This window comes from Mytilus trossulus, chromosome 10 (assembly GCF_036588685.1).
Source record: "Mytilus trossulus isolate FHL-02 chromosome 10, PNRI_Mtr1.1.1.hap1, whole genome shotgun sequence".
Lineage (NCBI taxonomy): Eukaryota > Metazoa > Mollusca > Bivalvia > Mytilida > Mytilidae > Mytilus > Mytilus trossulus.
The window spans coordinates 54,103,825-54,124,608 of record NC_086382.1 but is presented as its reverse complement, the minus strand read 5'-3'; the positions used below and the strand labels follow the sequence as shown (position 1 = coordinate 54,124,608).

Genomic DNA, 20,784 nt, shown 5'->3' with positions numbered 1-20,784 from the left:
ATAATTAAAATACCTTAACTTTTTTGTCTTATAAGAATACGGTTGGGGTTTACAGAATACAATGGGCAAAACATATATCTGTACTATCGTTACAAATTATGTACATTGTATCTGGTATTGAATAAATACTCCTCTTTAAAAACCGGCCAGTGGATTAAACGAAACAGCTGTGTTGGTCTAGGTTAAACTAGTGAATCAAAATAAATTCTTTAAAAATTATTGAAAATTACTCTTGCATTAAATGTTGACCTACCACTTTAGAAAGAGGCGTTGCTTTGCGTCAATCATTTGCTTACGCGAAGTTCCGGTCGTTACTATCCGGTACACGATCTGCCATTTCGAAACGGGTACCTGTAACAACACCTATCAGGTAAGAATAATAATGAAATTTATTCAGTTTTTAAACAACTTTTTTTTAGTATAATCGTTTATCGTATAATATTCTTTTGTAGGTCTACATAATATCGGGTAAAATTAGAAGTTGATAGTTATAACTTAGATAAAGCGCATCTCGATTTTTAAGACCAAACACAATAATACCTGGGTGTCCGATGACCGATGTGGAAGGGTAGTTCAGCAGGCAAATATATTTAAAAAAAGATATTGACTGGTTTAAAAAAGGGATACAGTCAATAGGTATGGTATGCGTAAATAAAGATTTTTTTAAATGGGCCTTTCCACTTTTCTTAGGGAATTCGTGAAACCATTTCAATTTTTTTTCCAAACGAGAGCTGTCATACTAAACAACTAAATGGAAATACTTGACCTCATTGTGAGAGTAATTTATATTTTATAAAATTTGTATAAATATTGATTTTGTTTTTATAAAGTTTTAAGTTTATTTATACAAATATCTGCTATTCGATTTAACAGAGTAAACACTTTGGGCTATTTTATACAGTTTGGTTTTAAGTAAAGTCGCAGTTGTACAATTCTTTAAAGACATTTCCAAACCAATTCAACCTCATTTAGTTTATGCTTCTTCCCTGTTGTAAATCTTTAATGTTTATTACTACCATATAGGTACTTGAGATTGTTTATGATTTATTCTTCGGTGGTAGCAGTTGATTTATTATGTGTACACGCCATGGTTTTCACTATTTACGTGTGTGTTTACCACTGATAGGGGTCCAAGCTCCTTAAAAAGGCACTCAAAATGTCTGATATTCCTGGTAATGTTTTCCCTCACGAAACCCACTTTGTTTTTACTTGAAACACAAACACAGAAACCTTAATACAAATAATGTCTTATAGCAGCATGTAGGTTTGCGAAGTAAAATTTCACCATTGTTTACCTTTTTTGCTATTGATTTCTATTAGTTCTTCGAACCGTTTCCTAAGTAAAGCAGAGCGTATGAATATATGGATTTTACAAATGCGTGGCGTGAAGACAATATAGATATTTTTTTTATAAATATAAGTTGAATAATAGTATATCAATATTCTGTTGACTGACACGTATTGATTTAACATTCATCTCTTCTGACGAATTTTAATATATATTTAATACATTGTCACTCAAATATAGCTGACTAAATCCTCTACGATTCACAAACCGGCCAATAAGTCCCCACCAGTCACTTAGCGGTTTCATAGACTATCATCGAAAGTGTTCTAATGTAATTCAGATTACAAATTTAAACATTATACTTTTAAAGTACTAAGATACCATTGACAAATTAAATATTTTAAAATCTCGACCCTCCCACTTACACTTCACATTTGTTTGGTCAAGTCTTTAAAAAAATATGTGAAATCTTAAATTTGCTTATACTTTTGTGCAATTGAGGACACGTATTCATATATCAAAGTTCAAATATTGAATTGTTACCAAGACACACGACAATATTTAAAAACATACACGTCAATATTCAAAGTTAACCAATAGACACAAGAGACATAACTGCCCGAGTGCAATGTAAAAGAAATGTTTAAAGTGATAGTACTTAATTCTAAGTGTGGAACTTCTCTGAAGGTCTTTATATCAGAGAACTGACCCAGCCGACCGGCGACACTATGGACGTTCTGGTTAAAGGTCTAGTTTAATAGTGATATTTCGGTAATCTACAGTAGTGTCTTGGACACATACATTGCCAACCAAACAAGATGGAACTACTGTTGAATTTTTTCACACAACATATTATAATTTGGTCTATTTAGGAGTGCATGTCGGGTTATGCCCCTCACACATGTTAACCGAACCCTGTCCCTCATACATGTTAACCAGACTGCCCCACATACTTACTTTGACCTATAATGACTTACTTTTATAATTTGTGACTTGGGTGGAGAGTTGTCTCATTGCCACTCATACCTCATCTTCTTATATCTATATAAAAATACACTATCTAGCTATTGACTACGTTTCCTTAAAATATTTTCGTGTATAGCTGTACAATAAAGTGTTTTATTAGTGATACTAAAAGATTTATTGGCGTTAGAATAAGAGAACATATAACGGCTGTGACGACTCTATTAGCTAGTTATTGATTATGGCTTAAACCATTTGTGTTGACGACGTCCACAGCTATTAAATCCAAACATATTATAATTCGACCATATAAAATTTAAATGTTTACATTAATTATTAACCTTAAATGAACAATAGCTTGCTTAACCCTTATATGGGATTGTCAACGTGTACATTATAAATTTAAAATATGTATTTATATTCGGTCTTACAGCGTATATATGAATGAAGGGTTACAGATGTCTAGTAAATTAATCGTCATCGGTTCAGCCAACCTAACTCAAGTTACCATAAATATTGTGACATTTTCCACAATACTATAGCATAAATAATAGGGGAATGTTGTCCCGAGTAGAATTTTATATTGCACGAGCTTGCGAGTTAACGTTCGTGCAATAACCCTTTTATTGTATAGCAATATAATATTTGAAAGAAAAACATTGTTTTTGTCGTTGATGACGTCATGAATTTTGAAGATTTATTGCACTGAATATTGGAATTTATTGCACGCTAACGTTTGGCTACTTTCTGTGGGAAATATTATATTTCTATGCAATAAACCAAAATATTGTTAGAACCTTTAAGTATATACAAAAGGCTGCTGGTTTGGGAATTTAGTGCCATTTGGAGATTTTTTAATTGAGTGAAATAAATTGCGATGAAATTGACACATATCTCTTTTCTGTTTTCATAACCCCCCGGTATCATTTATTATGTAATGAAACTAACCATTTGTAAATGATATTTAAAATTCAAGGCATTTGTTTAAATAACTTATTGGCACGGATCGACATATTAATCACTAATTTAAACATTATTTTTCATGTTTTAAAATGTAATGGACCTGATTTAAAAAAAGAATTCCTTTTGGAAAATCTAGGAATAATATATAATATTTGATATCTTGCCAACATATTTTCGTTCCTGATCTGTGTCAAGCATTATGAATTTAAAAAAAACACAAGGGGAAGATTAACCGGAACATTTAAAAAATAACGATTTTGATTTCCAAATTTATATTTTTTCAATTTAAATACAATGCTTGCTCCTTAGAAAATTACTTGTAATGCTGATATTTAAAAGCTTGACAATATATCCCTGTATGTTAGACTTCCAAGACTGAAAAATAGAGTACATGTAAAACAAGCCGCGCAAATATAAAGAAAAGACGCTAACATTCCAAACCTACATTCTGACCTCTGAAAAATATGGTAATATATTGATTTTACTTAAAAGTGGGAATTCAAAACTGTTTAATTTTCAATAATCACAATTACTTAAGTTTCTTAAAATTTAAATTTATTTCATTCACTCCATTGATCAAAGTTTTCTACGTGTGTATATAAGTAGCCATCTCACATGACAAAATTAAGATCAAGATACAGATAGGTTTGAATATTACTATAGCGTGAACAACATTTAAAAAATCTCCAAACACGTCACTTGGTCACACTATTTGTATGTCTACACAACCAGGTCTGTTACTATTTTCATTTGTTTATGTTTACTTTTATTCTATGACTCGTATATATGGCTTTTGAAGTGTTTAATATCGTGCTCTTGTGTCATGAAATAATACTCATGTCCTTTTCCATTATTTGTAATATAATTCAGGACTTCTTAGATCGTACTTTGCGAATTTTGTCCGTCGTTTATTTTTACTAGTACATATCTGTCGAGTCCTTTTCAGTAGATTGTTGCATTGCGTTGTTAGTTTATTTCGAGTTATGAGTTTGATTGTACCATTAGCATCGTTCGCCTCTCTTTGATAATATGCAGTAATAGTACAACATGTGTTGTTCTGCCACTATCCAAATTAGGTTTACATCTGACCTCAACCAGGAAGCAGTAAATTCTTAAGGCTTTCTTCTGACATAATTGTTTTTCAATGGTATTTATGTAAATCAGGTCGTTTATTGTACCGTCAGACGCAGATATTTAAACGTTTTATGTGTTTCAGGAAATATTTTTTGGGAGTTTGAGATTTGAGTTTGTTCAAGCCAAAAGGAGATGTACAATAAATACCTAAATTTCACTCGATATGGTCCACTCAATCTAAATAGTTTTTTGTTGTACACATATCTATTGTCCTTAATTGTTTGTGTAAATTGATACAACGCCATACAATTACTAAATGAAGGGAATATCTCAAACACTTTTCTTAACTTGGTTTATTGCACTACAATAACTAAAAATCTTTTCCGATGCTTTATGCATCTCATTCTGGCTATAGACACCAAAAATGACTTGCCATCACTAAAAAATACGACAAAAGTTCACAATGACAACCAGATACATCAAAAGCATAGGATTTCGTAAAAAGATATTTTAAATACCATCCTTCTTCTTTCATAAGATGCCATCTTTGAAAACACATGGAAAAGAAACATAAATTAGCATCAAACTCTAAAGACTTATAAACCAAATCTCCCTGTCTCCAAAATACAAATTGGTATAATTTTGAATTTTTCTTTTCATTAGATATTATGGCTAAACTATATATTGGTCTTGGAAGTATTTAAGAAGTACATATACCTAGGATGAAAAATTTTGTCCTGCATTTTTTTTTAGTTACATGTATAATCTCTGTCCTGCCTTTTTATTTTTCACTCTATCCGGTCCTGCTTTTTTTTTTTTAGTTTATCCTGACTTTTTTTCACATAAATTGTTATCCTGACTTTTTTTTTGCAAGTGTCTCATCCTGCCTTTTTTTTTTACTCAAAACTCCTGTCCTGCCTATTTTTTTTCAAATTTCATCCTAGCCACCACCCCCCCCCCCCCCCCCCCCTAAAAATCAAATGGTAGCTCCCTTAGTTTTCTCGTTTGAATTGTTTAACATGTGTCATTTCGGAACCTTGTATAGCTGACTAGATGCGGTATGGGATTTGCTTTTTGTTGAAGACTGTACGATGACATGTTTTAGTTTTTAAATGTCTGTTTTCATTTTGTCTCTTGTGGTGAGTTGTCGCATTGGCAATCATGCCTCATCTACTTTTTTATATTTATAATACTATATTTTCAGTACTGTAGTTCCATTCCTTAAAGAACTATTTGTGTGCGTATTCAATTGTTTATGTCCTATGTATGAATATGTGTTTGCTTAATACTGGATTCACTGCAACTTTTTGTACTGCATGGTAAAATTACATAATTAAAACAACGTGAAATATAAGACAAGTTTCAATTTTGTGAAATCTTGGTCCAACTTTGCCACTAAACTGTTCCATCTGCAAGTTTGTCTGTACTCAAAATAATGTTGAGGTGTAAACACGGAAGTATTTGTTAAAATTTCAGAAGTTTTAAGTATAAAAAGTGTAACATTTATATCCTTTTAATCGACTGGTATAGAAAATATTAATTGCTATATTCATACCTTTTAAAGAATAATAATATAATTTACAATTTATTACAAATATTGGCGTCTGACGCCTCTACTAGTCGTACTGACTAAGTTTCTGAGCAGCGTTCCATTACCTCCAGACTTTCAAAAACAAGTGCTCTCTTGAGTAATTCAGATAAGATTTAAAGCATTTCACTTAGGTACTTTGCAAATTGGTTGTTATCGTTTTTTTTTTTTAAAAGTGTGTGCTGTTCTATCAAGTTCGTGTGTATGTGGGTGTTGTGTGTGTTAGTCCTCAAACATAATTATGTTCAACCCTTCTCAATCTGTATATACCTGATAAAAACTAGGCGACTGTAGTCATAATTTTCGTCTGCCATAATTATGTTTCGTTCGTCGATCATATTGACTTAAATCAGTTCATTAGATATTTATGATGTTTTTCTCATTTTGCTATTGATGGAATTTGTAGCTGACCATACGGTATGGTCTTTACACATCGTATGACGACGACCTCAGGACCTATTGTTTGTTGTAACCTTATTTCTTCCATTAATGCTTTCGGATTGGTATGTTGCTGGACATAACTAATCTGACTACAAACTGTTTGCTTTTTTTTATGATGCATCACTAAACAAAATGTCCCTTAAACTCCTTCACTTGATATGCATCTTTGTGGATGCTTGTTGTAACTAGAAATATATTTTTACCGTGGCACTGTAAATGAAACAATATGTTTGCTCTGTTAAAAACTTTAAATATTGATTTTATTAATCACTGCTTTAAACAGAGAATTGATTGACGTAGAGCAGAGGTCGATATGTATCTCCCTTTTCAATTTAAATACCTGGTCGCTAAAGGACCCGCCATGCATATACAAAGGAGCTTTTGAAAATTTAGAAAAAATCATGGCCGACAATATTTTTAAAGGTAAGGTGTCTATAAAAAATTGTACATGGTACATGCCAGTAGATATTATTTGTTGTTTTTTGCTGCATGTTAAGTGGCAAATGTCTTGTACACATGCTGAAAAAGTGATAAGGGAATCAATAGGGGATAAATGAGGAAAAAACAGTATTTTTGTGTATATGAAATCCCCTGTACATCAGTAATTCAGCTACACAACTTGACGGTTCACATGAGGCCTCATTCACACTACCCAACATGATTTGTGTACACAAGTTGCATTGCTGACATCTTTAAATTATTAACTAATCGATTATTTATCATGCATCAAGTCTTGCATTAATGCAAAAGTCAATTGAATACTCAATGTTTAAAAAAAAGCTGTATTTGATTTTAATTCAGCTAAAAAAAGTTGTTTTTGATTAGTTTTAAAAAAAAGTGGTAACAAGGCCAAAGACAAAAGTATTATTAAGACATGAATGCAAACAAGGACGTATAACTGATATTTAATATGCAATTTGTAATTTATTTTAAAAGGTGGAATCAAATAACGGGAAGCTTTGCTTTAAAAGTTTGTATACAATAAACACACACAATACGTGTTCATTGTGACGTTCGCGTGTTGTATATGGACGAATATTTGACATTTTATTCTATTGTTGGATTAAAACATGAACTATATAAAAACACTGACAGAGTTTTGAATAAATATTTAAAAAGAAATTAATCATACATTTTTACCTACATGTAATTCTATTATGCTATTACATGTATAAGCTTGATCTCCCTTTAGGAGCTTTAAACACATTGAGTGGTCAGTGAAAGAAATTTAAATTAAGTGAGACACAATAATTAAACTGTACTCTACACCGTCCAATTAAAAGAGAGAGAAACCCCAATCAATTCTGTCTTTTTACCTGTAATCATACACACCTTAAAATTCATGCTTAACACGGACAGGAATTAATATATAAAAGATTTATATGACTTGGAGCAGAATAACAAGGATCATTGATTTCAATTCCCTGTCGGGATACCAGTAAAGTCGGGATATTTATTTCTTGAATGGTAAGAATATCATTTTTCAGAAGATTATAGTCTTCTTATTTATTTTTTCATTGAAATGTAAAATAGCACAAATATCGAACGCTGTCAAGCGGAGCAATCATATTTCAGGTTCAAGATATGTAACTAATTTAAAAAAAAAGACTGTTCGGCTGTTTACATTTTAAAAATTACCTTGAGTAGAGACACGCCAGATAAGCATCCTCTATACATGTATAAAAGTTCAATACATTTAGTTTTTTAGAAGGACAACTTTTTATTATTTTAATTTTTGAGGGGCATGTGTTTGTTGTATACAAATATTTGAGACGCCCTCCATCTCTGGTAACAATTGTATTGTATACATTGTATTTATTGAGATCATGGAAGTATTATATAAATGCAATACCTTCCTGATGAGATGGACTATAGATATATACACAACCATAGATGATTTAAACAGTGTTACTGAGTGGACAGTATCGAATACAATTCAGGTGGTAGTAAACAAATACCAGTGTCTGTCGATTGAAGAAAACGCTCACTAAGGTCCCTATTATATCTTTTTGGAACACAAAACATCCAACATACTTGCAACTTTTATATCTAGCGTTTCTCAGCAATATAAACTGTGTTAACTGCATATGTATGTCTGTACTCAGAGTGAATACCGAGCTGTAAACCAGCATGTTTGACCATCTGTTTTGATGAACATGTGTGTATATTTACCATACAGTTCCAAATTTTCATGCACTTGCTTATTTGTAATAATATTTTATCAATTAACTGATAAATCAGTGATCGATTTAATCATTAAATATTTAAGTTTGATTAATTAATTATTCATAACATTTTATACAAATTCATTTATTGAAATTTATGTGTCAAATTTTGAGTTGAAGACGTTGTTCTCTGCATGCATGATTGGTATGTTTTTTCTTTCTTTCTAAAGTATTGTGGGTATACGATACAGTTACAGGGGAGGTAATAACGTTGCAAAAGTAAATTGTTATTTTCGCGACGTCAAACTATGACTTTTCGGGAAAAGATTCAGTTTTCGACTGATTTTTGTCATTCAAACTTATTTAACTTGTAAACGAGTTCATGTACACCTCTTTTTATAAAAATGCCATTTGGTTTTATTACGCGAGAAGATTATGTGTGCCAATTTTCATAAAAACGTAAATAGTGCATTTGTTTTTTTAATTTGGATAAATATACAGCCAAAAATGATTTTTTTCTTCTTCATTCATGAACATTACTTTAACCTATAATGGTTTACTTTTTAAATTGTTATTTGGATGGAGAGTTGTCTCATTGGCACTCACACCACATCTTCCTATATCTATTTGATATATATGAGTTATTTCTAAATCTAGGATTCTTATAAAATACAGAAATTACAATTTATTTAACAAAAAACAAATTGTCACGGTTTATCTTTTAAAAAGCTATGTCTTTTTTCGAAAGGGAAAATACGGCCACAGATCCGAATTTTGAGCAAATATACAAAATTTCGACCTCATTTTACTCAAAAAGTAGCACATGAAGGTACAATTTTATAACATAGTTGATTTATTCAGATAAAAAATAGTCTTTATAGAAATTTTTATCAAAATGTAAATACGGGATCACTGAAAACTGTATCGTATGCCCTTAATACGCTGAGTTTGTTATATGACGAATTAAAAGCTCAAAAGAGCTTATGTTTTCTGTAAGGTTAAAATTCCTTCTCAAATTAAACTTTTAATTCAATATTAGTAACGCATCAAAAGGGTCAACTTCATATAGTGGTCAGCCAAAATAAAACGCTTCAAATCCTATCAGATACGTACGTAATTACAGCCGATTGCATTAAGAGTGTAAATGCGTATTTGAACCGCACGGTCGGATTGTACGCTTACGGACTGGTCTGTCTGATTTTAAGAAGTTGTTCAAGTTTTTTAAATACAAATGTACATTACAGATCAACACAACTGAATTATTCTCGAATTACATGTAATATAAAAAGTTCAATTGTTATTGGAATAGAAACTTAAATGTTTTCACTATTTAAAAAAAAGTCGCGCTCATTTAATCTGTTAATCTGTCATTAATACATATACATGAAATTTAAATATTTCTCATTGTATTTAAGATATTGGAAGTAAACATAATTTTGTATTTAAATTTTGTTCTAGTCCATTTATATGCTTATAAGTTTAGAATGACGTCTATGTTCACAGAACTAGAACACATTTTTGTATCGGGGCCAGTTGAAGTCCCTCTCCCTGTGTTTGTATTGTTTCAGAAAACCGCAAATGACCATTTGATGTCATATTAAAATATATAGAATGAATGAATCTTTATTGCAAAAGCATAGACATGCATTGGCAAAACTAAAAACATATATTACATAATATAAAGCATGAATAGACAGCAGAGAACAATAGTATAATACACTGACATATAAAGTTATTAGACTATACTTGATCGAATATTCCATGAAGCTTTTACATAATTACATAATTGATCGTAAGAGACTCACTAGAAGGTTGTAGTATTTTACTAAAATATAACTCAACCATAACAATATTGACAAGAAATGTACATAATGTAGGACCGAAAATGTCATCGTTGAAGAACTTAATAATTCATAGATCTTTATGTTAAATATAAAACTCCGGGTGCGGGAATTTCTCGCTACATTGAAGACCTGTTGGTGATCTTCTGATGTTGTTTTTTTCTTTGGTCGGGTTGTTGTCTCTTTGACACATTCCCCATTTCAATTTTCAATTTTATAAAAAAAACCTTTCAATTAAAAAACGATGTATTCTTATAGTTGTTGTTGTTGTATAAGGAAGCTTGTCATATTCATTTCTATTCCCTTTTACAGTTTTTAAACGGTTGTATGAACGATGTCCTTGAGTTGGTTAGACGTTAAAATATTAATAAGTGTTTATACTTCATGATTATGACCTTAAAGTTCGTATTCTATTATTCACCTGTTAAAACTCCACTGAACTTGCGTCAGTTTGTTTAATTGTTACCATGCCGAGGTATGCTTTAAACAACTTAAACTAATATGTTAGGATGTTTAAAATACTTTTTTTGAAATGAGACTTAGTTAAGTGGAATGACAGAACTTTACATGACAAATTGATTTATCTTAAAGTATTAAATAAACGCATCATAAATACCAGGTTAAAATACTATATACACCTGCGCGTTTTGTTTCAAAAGTATCATCATTGACGCCCGAAGTTGAACAAAAGTCTCTTTAAAATTGTTTGAAAAGATTCATCAAATGAATATAACTTACATGATCGTGGAAAGGTTGTAATAAAATTATAGAACTATAAATGTTTACACACTGACAGATTCAGTAATTGAGGTATTTATATTGAATAGGTTCATATAAAACTTTGCAATTTGCTCCTTACTCTGAAATCTTCTACTCAATGGAGTGTGTTGACTATTAATGGAACCAAATTATAATACACATTACCAGCCTCCTTTACATTTCTAGGAATATCATTGGTTAAAAGCGAATACGGCGAGACCGCTTAATATATGTAAATGTAATCAGTTGGCGTGGTTTTATTTACCGAATCCGTATATGGTATTAATGTCCATAAGTGATAGTTTGTGCCCAGGGACGACTGGAAACCAGCGCGACACACTATTTGAAGGCATATTTCTTCTACCCTTGTTTTTATGCTGAGGTGAACAGATATATACGATATGTTGCAGGTTATTCATCTTAGGGACGACATCAAAAGATCGATGTAGGATAAAAAACTTAAATCAAATAGTTTGGGGGTGGGGGTCAACATTGCTACACGTTTTGTTAATCCAAAATGGATTTTACATATATTCATATAGGTAAATCAATTTTTCCCAAATTAAGTTTAGAGGGAGGGGGGTCAGGGAAAAAAATATGTGAATTAAGTTTTTTTTTATCCTACATTGAACTTTTGATGTCGTCCCTTATATGGATCATATCCGACTAATTGCCCTATTTAACGTGGGAAACAGTTAATTCTCCCATTATTTTAAGATTTGTGAAACATTTGTGCCAGTACGAATATTTTGTTTCATTTTGTTTTACTACAGCACATGACAGAACTTGATTTTAAAAATGAAATTTGCATCTTGACGTATTACTTACTTTTGAAAATCTATATTGTAATTACAGCGGATTCCATTCAGTGTGTAGCCAAAGGTAATATCTTGCTTGTTAGCTGAACCGTGCAGTGCTGTTAGGTTAGGTAAACTATCCTACTTTAAGAATAGACTAGTCCTACAGAAAACAAATCAATCTGTCTGTTCGACTATGCTACTTCGAAAGGAGGGTAGTTTACCTAACCTAACAATGACTTCACGGTTCAGCTAACAAGCAAGCTAACCAAATATATTACTTTGGCTACACACTCAATGCAATCTGTTGTAATTGATCAAAACGTTTTATTTAAGAATATTAATAATATATATCTTTTTCAGGATTATGAAGCCAGAAACTTTGGAACAACAATAACTAAAACCCGGAAATAAAGACAAAACACAAAAATGAAAAAGTTTAGAATACGTAACCCGTTTAGCAACCTTGAACTATCGGATTTTAACAATGGAATACGTATGTATATACTTGTAATTATTAGCAGAAAATTATGAAGTGACTGGTTGTTTAATGGGACATGGACATATTGAAGTATACATTATGACTATCAGGCAGACTAAGACATTTGATTAAGTCTAAAGGGGCATTAGCTGTCAAATTCGTTTTAACCGAATTTGACCCAAATTCGTATTAACCGAATTAGACCCAAATTCTCGTATATGACAAAACATACTAAAAAATTTATCCGATTTACAAAAAAGTCCTGAACAAAACAACATGGAATTGCTATGAGTGACAGGATTTCGTGCATATTAAAGGAAAAAAAAACCACTTTTTTATATAAATAAGGCCGCTAGTTTTCTCGTTTGAATTGTTTTACATTGTCTTATCGGGGCCTTTTTATAGCTGACTATGCGGTAAGGGCTTTGCTCATTGTTGAAGGCCGTACCGTGATCTATAGTTGTTAATGTCTGTGTCATTTTGGTCTCTTGTGGATATTTGTCTCATTGGCAATCATACCACATCTTCTTTTTTATATGTAATTATCATTCTAGAAGTCTGTTGACAGCTATATAACCAGATATAAGCATATAAATATATATAAAGCCACAAACATATTTAAAATTGATTTTTTTTCTGTTTTGCATGTATTAGAGCAGGGGATGTGGACAGTCAATGAAAAGGTTGTTTTCTAATCTCTCCCTTGTTTCGCTTACCTTTCGTCGGGCTTATATGTTGACATATTTTCTTTTATGAATAAACATACTGACCACATGCGCAACCAATCTCAACTAAAGATCAGCATCTCGACATTTTTGATATATTGTTTCTCCTCCTGCTCTTGCCAGAAAAAAAAGTTTTATGTTTATATCGAAAATATTTATGGTAAAACCTCTATGTAAAAAAATAAACAGTTATAAAATGCAATTTATTCATATAAGTTAACTTGTAATATTTATTTCTTCTCCCTTTTACAGTTGTTTAAAAATATAACCCGGTGAACATATGAAGTTTATGAACGGTGTCTTTGGTTAGACACTTAAAGTATTATATTAATATTTGTTTTTACACTTCATGACTATGACCTTTTCAATATGGAAAATATGTTTTGTTAATTTTCAGAACACCTGATAAAATATATATTTGGCTTAGACGATGATGAAACTGAAAATAATGAAGCTCTTCTTCCACAACACGACAAGAATGGAAACAAAGAAATACATCAGAGTACAAAGGTTTACTGTGAACAACACTTGATGGATGGAAGAGTGTTTCTATCTTTAACTGACGAAAATGGCCAACCAGCACTTCCGGTCACGGACTTAAATAATCCGAAACAAGTTATGTTAGTGATGCAGTCTTTAAAGCCTCAGAATGGAACAAACGGTCACAATCAGAATGGCAGTAAGAACGAACTAGTTGAAAGTGAAAGTGCTATAGTTTCTGGCAAAAATGGCCATGCAAATGGATATACAAACGGCTACAAAAATGGCCACACAAACGGGCATTCAGTGCAGTTTATCGAAATTGTGCCTGGTATTAAAGGAAGAAAAAACAACGGAAAACTGGACCAAGAAATGTGGAAATTCGGCCTTGCAGCTATTTATGTACTTTTCGTCCATTTCTTTTCGACATTTTGTATCGTAGTAGCTCAATCGCGTTTGCCTGATAAAAAAAAATTTAGACCTCTTCCAGACTTGTTATTAGACAATGTTCCATACATACCATGGGCATATCGAGTTACAGAAGGAATTATTTATTCCTTATTTCTTATTGGAATTATACTGATGATACTCCATAAGAATAGGTAAGTCTCATTATCTTTTTAAAATGTAGATCTGCTTTAATATACTTAATTAGGCCATTAGTTTTCTTAGTTTTCGGGGGCTGTTTCTAGCTCACTATGTTGTAAGCTGTACAGTGACCTAAAGTTGTCAATTTCTGTGTCATGTGGTCTATTTTGAGCTGTCTGAATGGCAATTATTTACATTTTTTTTTATATTAACTGTGCTTAGTCTGCAGATTAACTATGCTAAATCTGAAACTTACCTGGCTACTCTGAAACTGAAAGTCGTGCAATGAGTTTCTTAAAATTTTAATGTTATCGTAATTATTGCACCAATGCAAGCATATATACTAAACTATGTCTTGTATGCACGTTTTGTATATTTATTAACATATCAATAACGTATAATCGACAAATATATTTCATTCAATTATTATTGATTGCAAGCTAATTTACTTTTGTATTGGTTGCCGAAGTTAACCGGATCGTGACATTGTAAACAATAAACACATAGCAAGCAGAAAAATCCCAAATAAGTGAATTGAAAGTGCCAGGACATTTTGTTTTTTTATATTTTTCTATGTGTTCCCATTTGTAAATAAAACTGTGTTCTTTAGAATAAGTTATTGCAATTTTTCTTCTGGAGCACATTTGTCGCGGTTTCCCCCTCGCACTCGCGCTGTGCGATGACAGAAGTTATAACGAGAGGTGTCGTAGTTAAGGTCACTGCATACTGAAAAAGATCGGCGAATTAATGTCTGAAGATTATGATAATATAAAAGGATAACTTTAACTGTCCTAATTCTGAAAAATAGCTGTGCTAAGTATGAAATTAAGTAATGAAGCAAACTGTACCTTGACACATCAAATTTGAATCTATTAAAATGTATTTCAGATTCATAGCATTAAGAAGAGGTTTATTCATTAGCGGAACAGTGTACTTCATACGTGCCATATGCATAGTGATGACAAATCTGCCCATGCCACAAGAAAAGTACAACTGTGACAGATTGGTAGGCATACTTATGTTGTACATTTAAATTGATCAATAGTATTTCAAGTAGATAAAATTGAGAATGGAAATCGATGTACATTTTTATTCTTATGGATGATTTGATTTTCTAAGTATTTTTGGTTTCAAAACGTCAAATAGTTTATTACTATATTAAGGTGGTAACCAACATATTGACTAAAATTAATTTGGCTCGTTTAATTTTCATAAAATTTTGACAAAATATTTACTTTGACCCTTTGAAAAAAATTAAAAAAACAAACAGAAAACTTGAACCAATCAGTTTTCGGAAAAAAAATGGTCGGATAGATAGCAGTTTGACAAACACTAATTTTGATCATTGAGAAGCTTAATATTTCCTTAAAAAATACATCGTGATTAAAACGTTTAGCTGATTTTACAGAGTTATTTCCCTGTAGTGTTAAGTACCACCTTCAATCCAACCGACAAAAAATGATTGCATTTTATTTTTATACTAAATATGCTTTTGAAGAGGCAAATATTTCATCATTTTGTATTGCTAGTATTTAGAAATTGAATAGAACTAGACAAAACTAGTAAACAGCATAGTTGAGAGTATAAATCCTATGTTGCAACCTTTAATTATGATGTTCATTATTGTTAAATAAATAAGACGTTTTTGTGACACAGTCCTGCACCAAAGATAACCCGAATAATTCATTTCCTCCTCTCAATTGACCCCAAACTCGCGAGGTCTTGCACCCTCTACACGACAAAAACGGTCGTGAATCAAGGTGTGTGATAGGTGCTCTCTAGGTAAGAGAGCCAATCATCTCAAAGCCTAATGTTCTCTCTTGGTGAGAGAGCCAATCATCTCAAAGCTTGTTAATGCTGCCATCGTAGAGCAGCAGAATAATGAATTCTTTTGGTTGCAACATAAAAATATAGAAATAAAAACCAACTATACATTTAAATAAATGAAAACTTTGAAAGCTCTATAGTGCCACAGGGAAATGCCACGACACAAATACTGCTAGAACCAGAGATTTCAAGCATTATTATTCTACACACACATTCCATTAATCACCAAAGCTTGTTTTAATGTTTATTCGGTTGCTATAGATATGAAAATGTGGTATGAGTGTTGATGCAACAACTCTCCATCCAAGTCACAATTTGTAAAAGTAAACCAGTATAGGTCAAAGTACGTCTTCAACACCTTGGCTCACACCATATTTTTTATGATATTTTAACAATAACAAATTCATTACACAAAGTAAATTTTAAGACAGCGAAATGCTTAACGCACATTCCATCAATCACCAAAGCGTCTTTTAATGTTTATTCGGTGTCTATAAATATGAGAAGATTCATGGTATGGGTGTCAATGAAAAACTCTCCATCCAAGTGACAACTTGTAAAAGTGAACCAGTATAGGTCAACACGGAGCCTTGGCTCAAACCAAACCACAAGCTATAAAGGGTAATAAAAATGACTAGTGTAAAACCATTCTAACGGAAAAATCAACGGTCTAATCTATATAAAAAAAAAAGAGAATCGAAAAAAGCTGATGAACCACAGAAACAAACGACAACTACTGCACATCAGGTTCCTGACTTATGGACAGGTTCTAACAAAGTCAACGGGTTTACAAGTTTTAATAGGTACCAATCTTTACCCTTACCTGAAACAATAATGCAACATCCCAGTATAGAAAGACGCACTAACATATCAATAGTAGTCTCTTTAGAAAGGAAACAAGTTGTTTATTTATTTTCAAATATGTAATAATTTGTACAGTACCTTATCAAACAAAGAAACAACCTACATGTATGTGTTTTTTTTTACAGGAATTTACAAACAACTGGGCGAAGTTAAGAAGAGCATTGATAATTTACCTCGGAATGGGAATGAAAGTGACCGGAATGAAGACCTGTGGAGATTACATGTTTAGTGGTCATACTCTTATTATAACCTTGCTGATACTATATATTAACCAATGTAAGTACCTATTAAGACATTGCTGTCTTCTTGCATTTTACAAACTAATATTTTAAGCATTCAACCAGGAACCTATATATTGATTTAACTTAAATGTTCCCATATTGAGCACACAAAATTATGGGAGATTGTTTTTTGTATGAAAGGCACCTATAAGAGAGCCGTGGTGTAGTGGTTAGTGCATTGGACCACTAACACAAAGGTTCCTGGTTCGATTCCCGTTCGGGATGAAAATTTCAGGAACTCAATTTTCGGCTCTCCCTTGACACCATTTGCGAGTATGGTCTTGAGGAAACGATGATAGTCCGTCGGAAGGGGACAATAAATGACTGACCCGTGTTAAGAGAGAGCCATATCTCTTGCACGTTAAAGACACCCTTGTAGATTTCGAAAAAGAGTAGGCTAATGCCGCTACAACAAGCACTCGCACCCGCAAAGTGGAAAGGGATTACTATAAGTTGTAAAACTTGTTTCCCAATCCACTATAAATAAATATGTTTAAACTAAACCTATTTAATTATAAGTATTGTAACAAGAGATCGATTAGTATTATTCTCATGTTAAGTTATTGGTCTAAATTCTTAACTGATTTTGGTAAAAACCTTCAAATTTCTTCACTCCGGACTGATGATTATTATACTTGGATTTAGTAAATTGGTCTGAAGTCTTAGCTGCTTTTGGCAAAACCTTTCAAACTTTTGGAATCATCAAAGCTCTTCAACTTCGTACTTTATTTGGCTTAATAAAGTTTTTTTTTTATTGGAGCATCATTGAAGAGGCTTTAATAGAGAAACGCGTCTGGCATATACAATTTGAATCCTAGTATCTATGATGAGTTTCTCTATTCAATATTGGGCAGTGATAAGCACACGGATAAGAAATTCTATACAATTTAGTTTTTAAAAATGAAATTTTTATCATTATTCTTGACTTCGAAAATGTTTGCATTTGATAAAATTATCGTCTTTATGAGTACATATTGAATATTATTGTCTTTATGAGTACATATTGAATATTATTGTCTTTATGAGTACATATTGAATATTATTGTCTTTATGAGTACATATTGAATATTATTGTCTTTTTATATTTTCAGATACACCCCAGAGATGGTACTTTTTTCATATATTTATATGGATTTTAGGTTTAACAGGAATTAGTTTCATATTCCTAAGCCATGGACATTATTCAATAGACGTAATAGTAGCATTCTTTATAGCGTCTAAAATGTTTGTTGCACATCACGTGATAGGTGATAACATGAGCCTGATAAAACGAAGACATGGATTATTAAGAAAGTGGTTTCCTATAGTGAATATATCGGAACACAATAGTCAAGGAATCATTCCAAATGAATATGAATGGCCCTTTCCATCTTTAACAAGAATCAAAAGGATCTTTCGAGGAAAAAGCCTTACAGAGTATATTGTAGAAATATAATTGGTTGTAATTTATTTAGAGATTAAGCAAAATTCAATGCACTTTTTAAACATGTCACCCTTCCATTCATAACTAAATTTGTATAATTAAAATGTATTTATCATTGAATTTGTCAGAAGCTTTAATACCCATGCACTTTTAATTCCCTCCATATTTTCTGCTGCATTGTTTTACAGTTAAAAATTGCACTTAACATCGAAATAGTTTCAAGTTTATTTTTTACAGGAACTTGCTTCCTTGCGTGTAGTAATGACAACTAAATTTCGATATGCCTTCCATTCAAAAGCGGACGAATACAGACATTATTAAATAAGAAATCGAAAATATTCATCAAAAGTCGAAAATAACCTAATAGGTGACACTAGAAAGGAATTTCAAACAGAAAAGAGCAAATGAGTTATTTTCATCATCTTATTGTTGGATAGGCTCGTCGATAAATAAGTATGATTTTCAAAACAAGATTATTCATTTGGATGTAAAAGGAGAGAGATATATACACGAATGATTAAAATCATTTAATTCTATGTAATTGGAGGGTACAATTTATGTAGGACTCTAGACAATCTATGACGAACATCAAGTTTCCCAAACAAGTGTTCTGAGATATGTACGAAAAAACGATGGTCCGATGGTTCTGGAGGTGAACGGAGGTTATTCATATATATATATATACTTATGCTTATAAACAATCATTATTTAGACAATCACATTACGATTTTAGTAGCATTTTTACATGATGTCTATGTTACACAAATAGACAATCACCACTGCGATTTAGTAGCATTTCAACATAATATCTATGACGAACGCCTTTGCCTTTTACTGGTGTTCTGAACTTATTATGCATGTAGAATAAACGTTTCATCATGAGAAATATGACGAACGTCATTTTGCCGATAACTGACGATCTGAGATGATGATACATACACATGTATGCCGATAACTGACGATCTGAGATGATGATACATACACATGTATGCCGATAACTGACGATCTGAGATGATGATACATACACATGTATGTATAAAATGAAAATCGCTTGCTTTTGTATTATGAGAATCTATGACAAATCACATTATTTGTATAAGTCTGATTTTGAGGTTCCATATTAATCGTTTTCACGATTATCATATTTAACATATTATGTTAATTAAATCGTTATTTTGTGACCTTCATCTCATAATTTACATTATTGAATTTAAGGTATTATGATACATGTGTTTTCATTTTATTTACATATCACGCATTTATTATTTATTGTTTGTTTACTTATGTTTATGTTTATGTTATTTAGATTTTTGGGTTTTAAGCCATGGTCAGAAACTATGACGAATTGTTTGGTTGCAAACACTGAAAATTCTGACGTTTCGGTAGACGGGCAAAAGACGTTTGTGCTTTTTTTGTGTGTACTTGCATTGGTGTTATGTAAATCAGTCACGTTTTAATCAGTTTGTTTGTTTGGTTAATCTGCTATTGAAAGAACATGTGATAAGCAAACTATGCAATGTTTTCGGTTTAAGTATTATAAGATGTTGTTTCAGACTCAATTGATTGTTATGAAGCGACCATCTTTTTGATGAATCAAATGAAGAAATGCAGGTCATGGATAATAAGTCTGACAGTTGTTCAAAACTTTTTGTTGCCAAAAATAGTTAAACTGCAGCGGGACCAGAAAATGATTCAAAGAGATTCTGAACGAAACAAAATGCACCGTAAATTTCAAACGCCTGTGTTTCCATGGAATATATATATATCGTTTTTGAATTTTTTTGAAATACTTCCATAATGTTTTTCATCGGTCATAAGGTTTTGACCAACACAGAAATTTGACCAGCGATTTTAGACTATCCCAGATACATAGATTTCTTAAATATTCAAAATATATTTTCTTTAAAATTTTGGTACTATAACACTGTAAGCAGATATCCATTATACTTACATATCAAGAATTACGATTTTCTGATACTTATGTTACATTGTTTATTATATTTATAAATGGTTATTGAATGTAAAAAAAGATATGATGAGCATCAATATCAATTAGAATATGGCTGTTGGCATCAATTCTATTGTTTGTTAATTAATGTCAAATAAAAAAAATAAGATGCTACTTAAGCTAAACGTTGTGTTATTGTTGTTTATATCCAGTGTTTGAATTAATTCTACTTTTGTTTAAGGTGGTACCCAACACTTTCACTAAAATTAATTTGGCTCGTTTAATTTT

General features: G+C 31.6%; 1 protein-coding gene across 4 annotated transcripts; it reads left to right on the top strand.

Annotated features, from left to right (window-relative positions):
• Positions 1-255: 255 nt before the first annotated feature.
• LOC134687638 (sphingomyelin synthase-related protein 1-like) lies at positions 256-20,681 on the top strand. Of its 4 annotated transcripts, none has more exons than XM_063548084.1 (6): positions 256-370; positions 12,243-12,375; positions 13,483-14,167; positions 15,042-15,159; positions 16,970-17,120; positions 18,217-20,681. In XM_063548084.1, exons 2-6 carry the CDS (start codon positions 12,309-12,311, stop codon positions 18,558-18,560), a joined length of 1,365 nt encoding a protein of 454 aa, XP_063404154.1. In that variant the 5' UTR covers positions 256-370; positions 12,243-12,308; the 3' UTR covers positions 18,561-20,681. The 4 variants fall into 4 exon arrangements, with proteins under 4 accessions (XP_063404154.1, XP_063404156.1, XP_063404155.1 ...); XM_063548086.1 differs by lacking the exon at positions 256-370 and adding an exon at positions 3,855-3,946; XM_063548085.1 differs by lacking the exon at positions 256-370 and adding an exon at positions 6,608-6,740.
• The last annotated feature ends 103 nt before the right edge of the window (positions 20,682-20,784 follow it).